Raw genomic sequence first — 17,263 nt, 5'->3', positions numbered from 1 at the left:
CTACCCAGTCATGTTAAAACAGGAGTTATTTCTTTTGTAGGTAGGTATTGAATTCCATCTCCTACTGCACCCTTATTTCACTACAGCAGTGGGGCCTTAATGTGGAAAATCAATAATTCTAGGTGGTCGGTTTAGCCTGATTTGCTAGTGGTTACTGGAACTGTTCTACACGAGTAGGAAAAGAGAAGGCTGTGGGGCCTTTAATGCTGACCACATGTAGGAAGACTGCCAGCACCAGCTGCGCAGTGATGGATTTGGAATGACACCCTCTTATGCTGACTGAACAATGGCATTATTTGCTTGTGCATGTGCAGATATTAAACCACCCTGCACAAGGGCGGGGAGAAGAGAGATTGATTGAAATAAAGAAACTAGACTTCAGCCAGAAAATGCAAGAAAATAGAGCATTATGGCTGAAGCCCTGTTTTTAAATCACTGACACGGTTCGGATGTGCTGCTTGGAACAGAGCATTATATGGTCTTATCTATACAGCCAACCTGCCGTCTGACCAATGCAGATCCATATCTTTGCTTCTTCTATCCAATTCCATTCAGATTCTTAGGCACTAACCCTGGTACCTGAGTGCCTCAATAAAGGCCAAAATGGTGGCAGCAAAGTTTTGGAGTCAGATTCTCAGGTGGTGTAAATCAGCATATCTCCATCCATTTCACTGGGGCGCTGCTGATTAACATCAGCTGAAGATGAGGCCCTTAATTTTAATTTCTTTATGATAATGATTTTATTATCATTATAACAATCAACACATCCTTGCAAAACATTTCAAAGTTAGCTAAGCTGCATTTTTCAACAGAAAAGGGTTCAGTCAACATTTTTTTGGCTGGCTCTCCTTCAGAACTGGCTACATAACAAATCTCAGAAGTACTTGTGGACAGGGAATCATCATCAAATGGAGGTGATTATAGAGTTATCGGTTCAAGGCCTGATGCCGTACAGAATTTTTACCAGTGAGCTGGATGTAAATATAAAATCACTGCTAATAAAATTTGAAAGATGACACCAACATTGGCAGAGTGGTAAGTAATTATGAGGGCAAGCCAGTCATACAAAATTATCTGGATTGCTTGGCAAGTGAGCCCACTCAAACAAAATGTGTTGTAACACACTCACATGCTGGGACGTACATGTAGGAACAAAGAATGCAGGCAATATCGACAGAATGAGGGACTGTATCCTGGACAGCAGTGACTCTAAAAGGGATTAAAGGGTCATAGCGGTCCAACAACTGAACATGAGCAACCAGCGTGATGCTGTTGCAAAATGGGCTAGGAGGACAATCAGCAAATATTCATCTAACTGTCCATGAATCCTGAAAGCTTCACGACTTTCAGCAGAAATTATTATTAGTATAAATGCTTGTGGTTAGGACACTGGAGTGGGACTCAGAACATCTGGGTAGGGCTGGCCAGATAAAAACAGCTCTATTTGCAAAAAAAAAAAAAAAAAAAAGTCAAGGTTTCAAAATTGGTTTCATTCTGATGCAGAACAAAACTGAGAACCTGAAAAACAAAAAGAGAAACATTCCAGAGAACCTCAATAGTCTGGTAGGATAGGGCATTCCTCTGGGAGTGGAGGCCACGTTCATGTCCCTGCTCTGCCTGTCTGAGCAAACAAATGTGTATGCCAGCTATTAATGCAGGCAACCTGGCATACATATCTGTTAACAGTGCAAAGGTGTGTGTGAGTCAACAAAAATATCCCCATTCAGTCTGGCAACGTCAAGAAAAAATGTATGAATATTTCCCTACTGAGAGCTGAAATGAAATCACTCAAGTAAAATTTAACATATTGCATATTTCTGGCACTTAAACTACTTTTCAATTTGCAACCTCCTAACACAGGCATATGATTTTTAAAGTGAAGTAGCCATAAATCAGGCTGCTGTAAGACACTCCTTACAGAAAACCTGACATGACAAACGATCACACTGGCCTTGATCTCATCAATTTAGTGATGCATTTCATTTATTTTTCTTTTAATCTGAATTACTCAGCCTCCTCCCCCAGCTCCCTTCTCCCTCTTCAAGGACTCAGTGACATGGAATAGGCAGTGACAGGGAATATTTACTGTCCCACTAAAACCGAATGTGCATTAACCAGCACCTCATTGAAGTCTCTAGACTATTCTCATCCATAATCCACTGAAGTCAGTGGTATGCCTCCTACTGATTTTGGTGGGCCTTGCCCCAAGTACTCTTGGTTTGCCTTCAAAATTTTAAGGTGGCTCTTGCAGTTGTGTGTTTGTTGCCTTTCCCCATCTCCTCCAAACATAACTGACTCATTTTAAATAAGTAATGCCCAGTTGACAAGGTTGAATGGAAATCTTCAGGCTCACACTCCCCTTTTATTGCAGAGCATAAATACCAGTGTTTGGTTTTTATTTAATGGGCAGTTCTATCACTAAACCTGGGGTTATCCTGCAGAAGTTTTGAGGCATGTTCCAGTGAGAATTTTAAGAATGTGAAGGAAAAATGACAAAATAACCTAAACTACAGAATCCTGGGTAGCCAGAACTGTGAGTGTAACAAGTGCCAAAATCAAGAGGATTCTCTGTCCCCAAAATTTAGAAATAAAGGGACCACATCTTCCCAAGTGGCTACTGTTTTTGGGTGCCCAATTTGAGACACATTAATATTCCGTGGGTTCTCAGCACTTCCTGAACATCAAAGCATCTTGAGTTGAGCACCCAAACAGCAGGGTACCCAAAATCATTAGTCATCTTTGAGAATGTAAGCCAGGGAACCATGAAATTAAGTAATGTTAAATAAATAAAATAGTTCATTTATTAATTTTCCCCTACCCTTTTTTTCTCTGACTCATTCTTTTAATCTTTGTGCAATTTTCTCTTCTCTTTCATTTCCATCTACTCTTTTCTCACTACGCTCTCCTTAGGTCTTCTTTCCTCGTTAGAGAGCAGCATCTCCATGCCTCACCAAAGATTTATCCTTCCTTTTCTTCACCCCATTCCTGTGGGGATGTTGCTGCCCAGGATCGGAAGGCAAGCTCTCATCTTCTACATCTGCCTTCCATAAGCCAGCAGCTAAACCAGTTGACCAACATTTGTAGTTACAAAGGCAAAAATGAAGGGAATAAAATCTCTTGATTCAGCATTGAAACTGCAGAAAGTAATGATGGAAGGATTTTTTTCCCTCGCTGTGCAGCACTGTAGTTAGATAGGTTAATTATGGTTAGTTTTGTTTGTTTTAACTTTCTGAAATCGTGGGTACCAGCCACTATTTGAGAGGATATCACTGATTTGATGTATCATGCCAAATCCCATGTACATCATGGGAGAGCAAGGCTTTTGTTCTAGAAGTTCCTCAAGTAGCACTGACAGTCAAACCCACATCACAAAGTTAACACATTCAAATCCACACACTAACTTTTAGTAGGTTACAGGGTAGTTAGGGGTGAACCTCAGATGATCTGTTACCGATAATCATTTATGGGCAGGGAGGCTTTTCTGAATGGACTAGGGTGTGGTCTGGAGAACAGCCCTTCTGTGTTTTGACACCCCCAGCTTCAGAACCCAGAAATGCAAAGATGATTTACAAAAATAAAGTTATTCAACCATTTGAGAACCTGAAAAAGGTGCAGTTCTAAAAACGCATGAAGGCTCGTGTTGGAGGTCAGGCGAGCGGAATGGCTCCTCTCTGATTGGCTGAACCAAAACCCTGCCTTGCAGCAACCCTAAACAGTGTGTTATTAGGCCCAGCTTTATTGCAGACCAGCTCACTCAACTGTACTATAGATACAGCCCAAAGGGAAAGCAGGGCAGCAGCTGCTAGAAAGCTGAGGCATCAGGCCAACTTTCAGAAGAGAATCTCAAGTATTTAAAAGGTCAAGTAACTGGTTTGTTTCCCTCTCTACATAGCCTTTTTTGTTGTTTTATTGAGAGAATATTTGGGCGGGGGGGAGGGGGAATATGCTGCTGTTTTTATAGTGTAGCACAATTGGCAAACCCTCACTTTAGAAAAGTGTAGGTTGCAGCATGCATGACTAACGATTAATGATGCTCATTAAAAATGAAGTTCTGGTGAAATTCATTAATGCTTGGCTTGAGTCTTGCTAACAGTTACGCAACATTAAGAGCAAGGCAATTACAGATCTTGGCAGCAACTTGTTGAGAGATAAAAGAATACCTTTTCCTGTTAACTCAATGTAGAACATGCTGTATTGCAAAAATACGCTGGGTTGGAAAGCAACTGGACCAACGAGACACACTAACTGCAGCTCCATTGCCACCTGTGGGTTAGTGCTGGAGTTTGCTCTCTGAAATGCCATCAGCTTCCATGGCAAGGAGAAATAAGGCTTTTACAAAAAATAGCTGGTTTAAAATAAGGGCTTGTTAGAAACCAAACTATTTAGAGTGGGAGATAACTATGTCCTTCTCCAGCCCTGTTTCAAGTGCTTAAATATTATGGGGGGATGGCCTAACATTTGAGCGCTTTGTGAAAAAATAAGTGTGTAGCAATTTTCATCCCAAAGGATTCAAAAACAGACAAGAATTTTTATTTGCATAGCACCAGAGAAAGCTTCTGCTGGGACAAAGGGCAGGCAGATGGAGAATGCAACAGACTCAGGAGCCAAGGAGGAGAAATCCCAGTAAAAAACTTAGGTGTAATCCCTTTCTTTTATTAAGAGTTCCATTGTTCATACACAGCAGGAAGGATATAGATGATTATGGTCTCATCCAAAAGATCTATAAAAGAGCTGCATGGAAAATGGGGTCCATGCTTACTGCCTCAGTGCCAGTTTACAACTAAAAGATTTCTCTCCCTAAATGCCAGTGCTACAAAGCCAAGCCGTGGGAATGTTTTAAGAGTCCCTACTTCATCCACAGTAATAGATATTGATTCTGAAATGAAATCTTAGTTAATAAGTCTGCCGATGCACAAACCAAACAGATTCCAACTCACTCTGCCGTAGCTGCACTGATCCTGCTGTGCTAACAGGAGTTAAACAGTACGTCAGCTTATTTGTCACTCAAATAGATGGCTCTGAATACAATTAGGGAGCAGTTCTGCCAAATAGCAAATTAGGGTTTTTTTATTTTTATTTTTTGCCATAGCTGCACAAACGTTTTGTCAATATACTAGATTTTATATTCAAAATTTAAATAGACTATGTCCCTCTGCTTTCTCCCTCAAAAACAGAACAAAAAACCAAGCATCATCCTCTCAAGGAAAATCTTTAGTTGCAGAAATCTTTTGACATTATGCCCTATTCAGAACCCTTTATCACGCAGGTCACAGCAGCTGAACTGCCCTCACACTGTACCTTTCTCAAGGTACCACCCACAACTTTTGGCTCATTAAGAGCTCCTGCATTTTCTGTGCACTTAAGGCAAGACTAGTTTGGGGAAAGCCTGCTCTGCAGAAGTGGGCCCTCATTCTAGCAGATTTTCAAAGCTTCCTCTGATCCACAGCAATAACTCCCTTTTAGTAAAATCATGAAAGTCAATAGAAGACAAGGCACAACTGAAGGTCAGGGGGGAGGGATAGCTCAGTGGTTTGAGCATTGGCCTGCTAAACCCAGGGATGTGAGTTCAGTCCTTGAGGGGGGGCCATTTGGGGATCTGGGGCAAAAATTGGAGATTGGTCCTGCTTTGAGCAGGGGGTTGGACTAGATGACCTCCTGAGGTCCCTTCCAACCATGATATTCTATGATTACAGAAAACCATGAGGATTTCAGAAGAGAGAAAAAATATCAGCCCTTTCATGTGTAGATTTAACTCAAGCACTTAAGTTTATTCAACACAATAAACTAAACTAAATAGTTTATACTATTTCCAATAAAATGTTCAGAGTTTATTAAAAGTTACCCACTAGCTACATAGTGCAACTGCAATATCGTAACTGCAATATCAAACTCGGTAACTGCAATATCACTACATCTGCAGCAAAGAACTGGAGGTAGCAAATGGTTTGTTCAGGTCAATAAAGGCCCAAGTGAAGCCAACAGACTTAAATGGTTTTAGATGATCAGCTGTGAGTATTTATTACCAAGAGCGTTGTTAATTATTGTAAAAGAGGAGGGAAAATTCATTGTCAGAGGAGAACAGTTAGGCAGCACTCCTTTATTGTATTTCTGTCACTGATTTGCAAAGTGAGTTTCAGTATGTGGAAAAATTCTCTCTGCATGTTAAGCCCATTGTTCAACGGGTACAATTGAAACTGTAGCATTCGCTAGTGTGAACATACTAGCGCTACTCTCCTAGTTCAAAGAAATATTCTGGCAGTTCATGTTCTCTTTGAGAGCAGATGAAGGGCAAAAAGAATACAACAAAATATACATTTAAATTAAGTTTAGTGTCCATTGTAAGGTCACTGCACAAGGCTCAAATACTGGACTTTGTATTTGCATTCATGTTTTTTCTATCTCCCCCTATATATAGGAAGGGTCAGACATTATTTCAAATGTATATGCATGTAATCGGGGGGGGGGGGGATGTTGCCCTCTTCAATCTTATTCTAAATATATCTCCCATTGACAGCAGTTGGCATTGCATGCACAACACAGAGCAGAATTTGGCTCAAGGAATATTCCCCCCCAACCCCATATGCTCATTGCAGACAGTTTGATATAACTAATTTGGCCACAACTAACAAAATCATGCCCCCTTTTTAGGATGGAACAATGGCAGGGTGTTATTTGGTGTGGGAGGGGATACCTCTCGAGTAAGATGCTGTCAAGCTGCATTTTAACACGTCAACTGCTATTAGAGCCTCGGAACACAAAGGGCCAAGATTGTGTCATCCGTTTGGGCAATAATCCCTACAGATATCAAAGGGGATCCCTCCTTAATGTCACACTGGTCTGATTTCTTTTGTGATAATCCAGCCCTAAATATGCATAGTAAAATCCACAGCATGTTTCTTGGAAGGTAGTTAACTATTGTATGTGCACTAGTCATTTGCTTGACTGCTATTAGCACAGTGGGAGTCATACCTTCTCTACTCCCTCCCCCTTTTAAAACATGTACTGGTTAATGGCCCTAGCAATGTTTAATTTGTAAAATAGAAATGTTAATAGGCTTATAATTTTTGTAAGCCAAGTACCAGCCCCAGGGAATTTTTATTTCCAGATGAGTCATGAACACCTGGAAATGGGTGTTTATAATAGAAATATGTAGCCTCGACAATAGTTAAAGACAGCAGCATGCGATAGCTCAAATGAGAAACAAAATCAAAATATATGCTAATAATGCAGTTAGAAACCAGCTTTATTGTTACAACCAATTTTAAATTATTTACACAATATAAATCTTTGAAAGATACATTCCTTCATTTAATCAATGGTAGAAGGCCTTTATTATAACATAGCTCCAATGTTTCGTTCAAAAGAAACACTGTTCATTCCAGTGAAAGCTGATGAATAAACAGAACATATGTTAACTCTATGAAATAGAAATGATTTTTTAAAGATTGGGACCATTTTATTCACAGGACATATGACTTAACATAAAAATGAGAAAACAATGAAAAAATGTTGTGGAACAATGGTATGACATTGGAAAGTATTCCTATTATCCCATAGTCCTATCTTTACAAGTGTTACAGGGCTTTGGATAGCTGGCTAATACAAATTTGTGAACCAACAAATCTACTTCAAGTTATATTTGTTTAAGATACTGATACATTCTCAATGCTGAGACTAATCAAAGCTCTTATATACAACACTGCGTTACACTACCACAGACTGTATCTGAGATACACAAATGAAAGAAGGGTCACTGCAACAACAACAAATAAAAAAACCTCCACACACTTCTGACTGAAGATTTCATAGCTACGATCAGGAGAAGTAAACAGCTAAAATTATAACAAAGATTAGAATTTTTGTTTTCCAGTTTATTTTGTGCATTTGATAACATTGTGTTTGGCAATTTACACTGTTTCCCCCTATAAGTCACTTTCACATTGTGGTTTGTGTGCATTTCTCCCCAGTTATGTGAAAAAATATATATACATATAAGGATAAGTGATTTTAAAACAAAAATGGTCAGGGGCATTACATGAAGCTACAACTCCTATCACTTTGCAAACATTAAGTTAATGCTCACAACATCCATGGGAGACATGTAAATTATTCTCCACTTCTACAAGTTGAGGACACTGAGGCAGAAAAGCTAAACAGCTTTCAAAGGCCACAGAGGGAATCAGTATCAATTCCTGAATTAGCTGGTATTCATGGCTCTCAGTCCTGTGCTCAGACCATTCCTCTGACACTACAGGACCGTTTCAATCAACTTTTCTCGACAGTGAATGAAGCAGCGATCATTAAAGCATCTGAAGGAAGAGTATCTTCCAGACTATGCAAACTAGCCAATTGTGCACAGACAAATACAGTACAATACAGTTTTAGAAGATTCCCTCTGCTACGGTAATTAGGAAACTGACAAACTACACAAACAGCTCATTTGGTAAAGCCACTTGAAGTCAGACAATGAAATTTCCAGGGTCTCATCACATCACTAGAGCAGCACCACACAACTGGCACGTGAAAGCAATTTACGCATTTTCTTTTCCATTCCAGAGGTCTGTAGGCCACAAAGTTAGTCATGTACCCTCCGGACTTGTGCGGTTCTACCACCTCGGAGAGCCCCCCTCACTCGAGCGGTTCAGTTAGCAAAAGGCACACCTACATGGCACAAGAACATGGTCAGCCTTTTGTCATCTCCCTCATAACCAACAAATAGCAAAGAGCCTTCAATCCACAGTAGCAAATGTATAAAAAAAAATCAGCTATGATCATGCACATCAGCACTAGAATCTCTGGAAATAGGATCCAACTCTTACTGTTCAGCAACTGTAATTACATCCTGCACAGTGTGACAAATGGCGTAGGACTAGGTGCTACCTTTACCAGTTTAGTACTTGAACATTTTTTCAGAGGAGCCTTTTCAAAGGGCCTCTAAGAACATAGTAATCAAAATACAAAACATTAAAACCCACTGAAGAACCAGCCAACTCAAATTCACAGCCAGTTAGGATGCAGCCAACCCTCCCGATAGCCTTCAAAACAAGCCCTCCCCCCGCAACAAAAGGAATTGCATTCCAACTGGTACAAAGAACGAAGGTTTTATCAGGAAATTGCTGTTGTATTTCGTGACTATGTCTATTTAACAAAACAAAACAAAACAAACAAAAAACCTTTTGGTGGGAAGGAAATAAGGGTATACTTTAACTTTTCTTAACCACCAACTAACTGCCTTTTTAAAGAAATCCAGGCTTCATCATGCTGGAATGAGCTCCCTTTTCTTTATAATCTGATCCAGTCAGTAAACTGCCTAAGTATAAGGAGGTCAAAAACCATAAATCTAAACATGTGCTTTAATTGGATTTATTCCCTTCCCCTCCAATATTGATCTTTTGACACTTAGGCCTTTGGGATCTAATTACCATCAAACAGTGCCATTGGAGATCCTAGGCAATATTAACATATATACCTTTTCAGAGCGTGTGTGTCTTTTGTCTGGTATATTTCCATTAGATAGACTTGCACCAAGAGCTGTTTGTGAACTTGACAACCAAAATATTTGAATACTCCTACCCTCCATATTTTGTGTACCAACGTTTTCCAGCAAATCTATTACAAACAGCAGTGGCAAGAGGCTCAAAGCTCTTCTGTTTTCACTGTAGATAGCTAAAGAACTTCCTTTAAAAATAAGGTAGACGGAAGTTACTGTATGTAACAAGATGTTCAGCTGGTGTACAAAACTTAACGCTTCACTTCTGAGGTTAATTCCCTAATCTCCAGGGGACTTCCTAAACCAGGAACTGATTATGATACGAAGTCTTTATTTCTTGTATGGTGGATACAGTGGCCATTAACTATTTGAATAGGCTAAGTTTGATGGGAATAGTTCTGGCTTCCAAACAGCGAAAGTATACTGCATCAAGAAAAAAGGAATTAATGTCCAAGGGAATTCAGTTAATATATTACAGTAAGCACTCAAAGGGCACGAAGATACCTGTAGGTTGCCATAACTTCCCTTCAAAGTTGAAATACTGGCATCAACAGTTGATTATTTTATTAAAAGCGATACCAAGTCTGCTTCAAACTATTGCTTTTGTTCAACTCACATGCAAGACATCAATAAACGGTTTAAATTTTACTACAAGTCCAGGGAAGGCAGCTTTTACACTGAGAGAGGAAGTGGTGTACTAGTCCTCTACTTTACCTATCCAGGCTTGGAAAGGATTTGGTGGAAGAATGTACCCAGTGGACACCAGTTTCCATAAATATGAGTGGGCTACTAGTTAGTTGGTACCTTAGCTACTGTAGCATTCTGGAAACTGATAACCAGAAGTATATTAATTATTTGGCCTTTTATTATACCATACACAGCTGCACAACAGTAATTAATCCTCCTGTCATTACACAGCTCATGTACACGGGAAACTTCTAACTTAGGAATTTGTCTATGTGTTCCCTTAACAAACTTCTGTCACCACAGGAACAACAATACGACTTAAAGAAGTGTACTTAAAACTTCCACGTGTGTTCAGCAGATATTACTAGCTGCCAATGACACGTGATGTATGACAACATTTGAGATGTGAGTATCAGATTTAAGTTTCCCTATGTTGAAAGACAATAAATTTACCACTAATTAGCATTTTTAATTTGCCCTGTTACTAGAATAGCTCTTCCCCCCACCTAAGCGTATTACTATTCATTTATCCCCAAAAGCAAAGGAACATAAAAACACATGGAAAGCAGACAACGGCAGCAGTAGACTATAATGGATACCTTATTAACATGAAACATAAATATGCTCAATTAAAGGTAATGTATGTGATTATCTCACAACACAGATTCCTTGAATATGGTCAATTTAACAAAAAAGTCAGCGCACACAAAGTTGGATTTTTTCTTTACATCAAAATTTCTACAAAATAGGAGAGAGTACAATGCAATACACAAGTCCATAAATGCAAGATACGGTACAATTCACATTAATTTACAAATGGTTATTTACACTGTTGTATATACATATCCAGTCAGACCGGGTTAATGTGAGTCAGTTTGACAATTCCTTTTTCAAATGCAGAAGAACGCTACATGAATGAGTTTAAAATTACATGACACTGGTTATTATTTAAAAAGCTTTGATGCTTAAGTGTCTTATTAAATCAGGCATGGATTAACCTGGTCTGATTGTAGAAATGTGTCAGAAGAAAAAAATTCACACAATTCTGCTTTACAAAAGCAACCAGGCCACTATGGTCTATTGACTGATGCTGCACATGCATGAATGCCATTGCTAACAACCTTCTTTATATTTACAATATAGGTTTAACTATACAGTAAAAGTTATTAAGTTTGGCATTCAAGCCTTTAGCTAAACAGAAAGGCAACAGAGTATCTTCTTGGCAACACAAAGCCAGGATGGATGTTTCTAGAGCTCTGAGACATTTTCCTTCTTTTTAAGTAGCCTCAAATTACTAAGAATGAGGAAATGAATTTTAACGAAATGGGAGTTCCTTATTTTGAGGCATCACTAGTTCACCCATGTTCAGGTGGTACGGTATCTGCAGTGACAAACCCAAGTTTGAACCCTGCAGTGCCATCCCAAGTTCCCACGTGAACATGTTTGCAGAATACCCTCTATAGGAGAGGAAATTCTGAGCAGTTCTGGATAAAACTGTTGAGGTATGAGACTCCAGGTGACTGGCATTTCATTTTGGAAAAAGTAACTACTTCCTAATAACATCTTTCACGAACAACCTGATCTAAGAATTTGAAGTTTGTTGCATATGCTGGTCTTAAATGGAAGCCACTGCACAGCCATGTTTTCTAAAATGGATTTTAATACGCAACATGAAAATGCAGGTCTCTACTATACTGCAAAGTCTCCTGTTATAACTCTGTGATAAGTCTCGTGCTTCCTAAAAATGGCTCAGGCAAAGATTATTGTATTTATAATATCTTTGCCTCAAAGTGTTTTTGAGGTCTGTGAAAGGAGTTCCGTAGAATTTGGCAGCTCAGCATGACTGAGGCTGACATCCAGTCACAAAAAGCTTATGTTCTAAAGGAGTAACCTATTCCCCTGCAGAGATTGTTACCTGCACTGTATAAACAAACACCTCCTTTAAAAAATTACAGTACAATTCCAAACTGAAACAGTACCAGCATAGGAAGAGCTACTAGGGCAGGGAGACAATGGGATTTATAAACTGCAAAGGAGACATCCTAGCTCTGCCCTCTCCCCCTTGCAGAAAGAGTGATCTGCAGTGTGACCCTCTTTTGGCCTGAATGGTTAGCCAATTTTCAAGTTCTAGCAGGCTGTTTCCATTAGGAGGCGAGAGTGATGATGTAATCAGGTATTTCTTTGATGCCATCCTGTTTGTACATTCTTTGTAAAGTCCAGCTTCCCACAGTAGGAATCAAACAACAGCTGTTTCTTTGCTCATGGAGTTAACAAGCCTCTTTCAGCCAGCACTTTACTCCGGAAGCTTTCACTCAGCTGTTTTCTCTGGGTCAAATTACCAGGGCTTCTTTGGACCTTGTGGTTCTCTCATCAGAGAGTATGGGACACTACCCTTGAGTAGCCAAAGAGTTTGAAAAGAATTAGGACTAATTCTAGACTAATTAGACTAATTCTAATTCAAGAGCTGGACTGTACTTCAGAATAAACAGACACTGCTGTATATATTTTAAAACAGTTCTCTTTGGGATAGTTAGAAAGGGGGATCTGGTCAGTGTTCCAATTTACCAGGTTAAAAGTGAAAGCTAACTCCCACATTCTCACTCTCAAATATGTATGTGTTACCAACGCCAGAAATGAAGTTGTCACTTTATCAGGAAAGGGGTTGTTGTTGTTTTTAATCTTGAAATAGGTTTTTTCAGGATCCAACACTGGTACTCACACTAAGTAGCACCTTACTCCAAGAGATGTCTTGCCGAAATTAAAGGGACAACTTATGGACCAAGGTACTACTTAATGTGGGTAAGTGTGGAAGAATATTCCTCTTAGCAAGGAGAGAACTTTTCAGGTACAAAGATTAAAAAGTTGTTCACTGTCTGTCACTTTCATGAGCTCTAGCAAAATCCTTGATAATGCTACAGAAGGACATGCAATTTCAGTTGGTCAGTTTTATTTAGACTATGAAGAGAATCTGTCCAATTTAATAAACTACTTTAGTAAGGTGCTAAATAAGACTTACCCACTTTCAAAGTTTTTTTTATGAAAAGTTTATCCATTTATATTAAAATTTTAAGAATCTGATTGTAAGAAATCCACATTTGGAACCACCAGGGGATAAATACAAACTAGTTTTAAGAAATAAAGCTTGCTTTTGTAAAATAACAGACCACCATTTAAAATGGTGTATAAGGTGAAAGATTTTCATCCATGTCATTGCTTTAAGCATCCTGAAACAAGCTATGCTTTTGTAAAGCCCATCTGCATTTGACAATATGCTATAGAGCAACTGTGAATAGATATCCTTGCCGAGTCTGCAGCAGGCTCCCCATAAAATCTACTCCTAAGGTGAGTGTGTCTTTGCACATACTGTATGTGCATACATGCAGACTTTGTACATGTGGGCACTTCAGTGACCAAAGTGCAAAGTTTTTTCAGAGTAATCATCAGAATTGATTGACTGCTCAACGACAGCAATTTTCAAGATTTAAAGCATCATCCCCAACCTCTCTCAACATACAGTCACAAAGTAAACATTTTCTTTTCAATTCACATTTTGTACTTCAAACCATTCTTGGTATAATAGCTTTTTTAAAAAACACTGAGGATGATCAAAGCGCCACTGTTCAAATCTCACACATTTCAAGAACATTCTTTGAACCTGAGACTTTGGGCTACTAATATTTTTGCTATCAGTACAGGAAGAAAGCCAGAAAATGTAACAGAATCTATAACTACTGGACCTAAGTATTTAAAGACAAGAATCCAAGCTGGAAAGATGAGGAAAGAAGGAAAAAAGGTTTAAAAATCTATGTATCCTTTAACTGAAGTGGTATTGTTTTGCTTCCAAGAGCAACAGGATTTTTCATGTTCACTGTTTTAAACTCAATACTCTACCCTGTTGCAGTAATATATATATAGTTCAGAACATAGAAGAGTTAAAAAAAAATTGAAGATTTACTCCCTTCCATAAGGAATTTCTTGAGATTTTGGAATAGTGGTCTTTAAAATAAATGGAAAAATTTAACAAACAAGAAACTCTCCCATACAAGTTAAGGTTGGTACATTTCCTGTCATATACTATACACATTCCTAAATAATCTGGTGGCCATAAAGCCGTCAGATTTCTTTTATGTAATAGTAGCAGAAGGAAAGTCAAAATGCTGATATTTAACCCTAATAAGTAGATAGGCCTTGTTATAAAATGCAAAGTACTGTGATGTAGAAAATTGCTTTTATCCTCATTTTCCTTCCCTCAATTACTCAGTACCAGTGATTGGCATTTCAAGAGTAAAATTACCACTATTCACGGTTTGGGTTTTTTTGTATACAGTTAAAGATTAAGATTCTCTACTGACCATGTACAGTCTTTATATAAGTTAATGTCACTTTAATAAAATAAGTTGTGAAAAAACAAATCCTTTGGAACAGTTTCATTGCCTGCACTCAACCTTTACAGAAATTGATGAAAGCAGCAATGGAATCATGTTAAACTCATAATAAATAAATCACATACAACATATGTTAAATTACTTAAGTAAGGATTAAATTGCCATCTCTACAGCCTTAAAGATTTAGCAAGTTTCTAATCCATTCTCTATCAACAGTAGGTATGCTCTTCTTATTAGATTTAACATTAAGACTTGTTTAGAGGCATCATTTGTAAAGCAAAACAACCAAGTGAACATTACAGAAATTAAACAAAATGTTTAGCTTTTTCAGTATCTGTTCTCAAAAAGGATTCTAAGGATCGCTTATCCACTTGAGGATCACTGAAGTTCTTCGTTACTCGGGAAGCTTTAATGCTGTGACCTCTGGCTTCATTTTGAAATACTGGTTAAAACGAACAATTGCGTACCTATTAAAAGGATAGAATTGAAACAAAAGTTACAAAGAGCTGAGAATTCCTTAGGAGTCTGATCATGTTTATGGCAAGAATCTTGAAATCTTATTGTAAAATTTCACAACAGCAACATGCTTTTGTGCAGTATCATGATGCTTTTGTTTGGTTTATTGTGCCATCTACTGGTTACTATCCAGTGTCTTTTACATTTGAGAATCTTATGACTGATTCACGAGTCCAGTGAATTTCAATATCAAATTCAAGTGAACAAAGTATGATCTCAACATAGTATTTCATCAGCTTAGTCACAAGCTGACTCAGATTAGTAACTTAAGTATGAACTAAACTAGCATCTTAACTGCTACAGCAAAATTTCCAAAAAGATGCACAATCTTGTCATAATAAACTTAATAGGATTTTTTCTTCATACTGCCAGGGGCATTCATTTGACAATTTTAAACATTTTTCTTTTGATGAAACCCCACAATAACATCAGCTAGTATCTCAAAAAAGGACACTAAAAAGCAAAAATATTTAGAATTTATTAGACTAAATGTCCCTTGCTATTTGGAAGGAAGAAATTTTTATTTTATTTTTTAATAGGAACAGATCTCCTGGTTCTTAAATCCGAGCTCTTCCATAAACACAGCGTATGACCAAGAGCAAGCCATTTACCTCTGTGCCTCTACTTCTCCCATGCAAATGCCACCTACCAAACACATGTTTGTGTGGCTTAATAATTGTCAAGTGCTTGGATAATACCTGCATGGAAGACACTATTTACTGGAGCACAATAATTTTTTTTTTTAAATATAAAATACAGAGTTGAATTTCCCCCCACAAAAAGCAAAATCAAATCAATCGATCCAGACTTTTATGGATGAACTGACATTACCCGTCGTCTTGATAGAATCTCACTATAAAAATAATTGTGTACGGTCATCTCTGGAGCATCCTGCTTGAGCATGTTAACAACAAAACAGGATCAGTTCACTCAGACCTAGTGTAGTTCTGAAAGTCAGGATTTCAATGGAGGAAATAGATTAGTTATTTATAGATAGCACAATCACTTACCCTAGAAAATCAAAGTCAATGGTGGAATATTTGGCTTGAATCAGAGCCCACAATCCCCAAAAGAAATGAGAGGCCTAAAGAGAAAATAATTGGTGAAAGATTATTAGCTTAATGTTCTGTAAAGCAAGTATATGTTCAAAGGAATGAGCAAAATGGCTTGTCTGAAGGACTATTCTATAAGTACACCCAAAAAAAAAAAAAAAAAAAAAGCCAAAAATGTTATTTTAGAATTAAAGATTTTGTTCTAAAATGTAAGTTTTCTGACACCAGATACCAGCAAGTGTTATAAACCCGAATGCTGTCAATTAAATGTGTAGAAAATACACCATGACATGGGAATCACTTTCTAGAAAGGGTCTTGTTCAATAGCGTTAATAAATGACCTATGCTTCGGTTTGATAAAGAGAATTGCAGCAATGTATAACCACTACAAATCTACATACTTGTTTGATTGTGTTTCAGATATTAGATACTACTTGGCACCAGTACGCCTCACTTTCCAGTGCTGCTAATGGGACTAACCACTTAAAACTCAGCATTTCCATAAGTTTCAAATCTGTTCTGACCCCACTTCCTGTTAAAGTTTAGATAAGCAGTTTGTAAGCATATGTTCAATGTCAGACTGAAGCTATGGATTACATGAATTATACAGTTGCTAATGTGTTTTAATAAACTTTGAAACTTGTGCGTTGTGGCCATCAGCTTCACAATCCCCTTGTGAAAGATGCATATGATTTCTGGGCCACCCATGTTGCAAGAGATACTTCATACCTCTATTTATGTTCTGTAAATAAAAGCTTACAATAATGACCTAAATTGTTTCCTGAAGCATCCACATAATCCAAGTATTGTACTTAAGTTCCTTCACTAAAGCTGTACAGTGTGAGTGCACATCTGAAAATCTCAAAGCACAGGCATGTTAACATCTCACTAATGCAGTTCTGATCTATTTGTCTAATGGTAGCAGTTTGGCGTTTTACACTAATACTCATTAATTCTAGTTCCTGTTTTTTCTACGTGACCCCACACATTAATGACGTCTAGTCAACATTAAAGGAACCCTTTTTTTTAAATTTTACAGTATTTGTACAACATGTGTGGTCTACAGATCGGTCTTAAGCTGTTCAATAACCAAAAACTCCCCCCGCATTAATATGAAAAAAAGTTTAGAGCTC

The 17,263-nt window shown here is 38.0% G+C and overlaps 1 protein-coding gene across 4 annotated transcripts in view; it reads right to left on the bottom strand.

Moving 5' to 3' along the window:
• Positions 1–7,225: 7,225 nt before the first annotated feature.
• Positions 7,226–17,263, bottom strand: part of ETNK1 (ethanolamine kinase 1) — a 60,323-nt gene continuing 50,285 nt past the window's right edge. For all 4 annotated transcript variants that reach the window (XM_073318290.2, XM_073318298.2, XM_073318307.2 and 1 more), the window contains 2 exons: positions 16,089–16,162; positions 7,226–15,029 (listed from right to left, as the gene is read on the bottom strand). In XM_073318290.2, the coding sequence (XP_073174391.1) occupies positions 14,957–15,029; positions 16,089–16,162 (147 nt within the window). In that variant the 3' untranslated portion in view covers positions 7,226–14,956. The remainder of the gene's footprint in view (positions 15,030–16,088; positions 16,163–17,263) is intronic.

This window comes from Lepidochelys kempii, chromosome 1, assembly GCF_965140285.1.
Source record: "Lepidochelys kempii isolate rLepKem1 chromosome 1, rLepKem1.hap1, whole genome shotgun sequence".
In the NCBI taxonomy this organism is placed as follows: Eukaryota; Metazoa; Chordata; order Testudines; family Cheloniidae; genus Lepidochelys; species Lepidochelys kempii.
The sequence above is the reverse complement of the archived record's forward strand: the minus strand, read 5'-3'. Positions and strand labels throughout refer to the sequence as shown.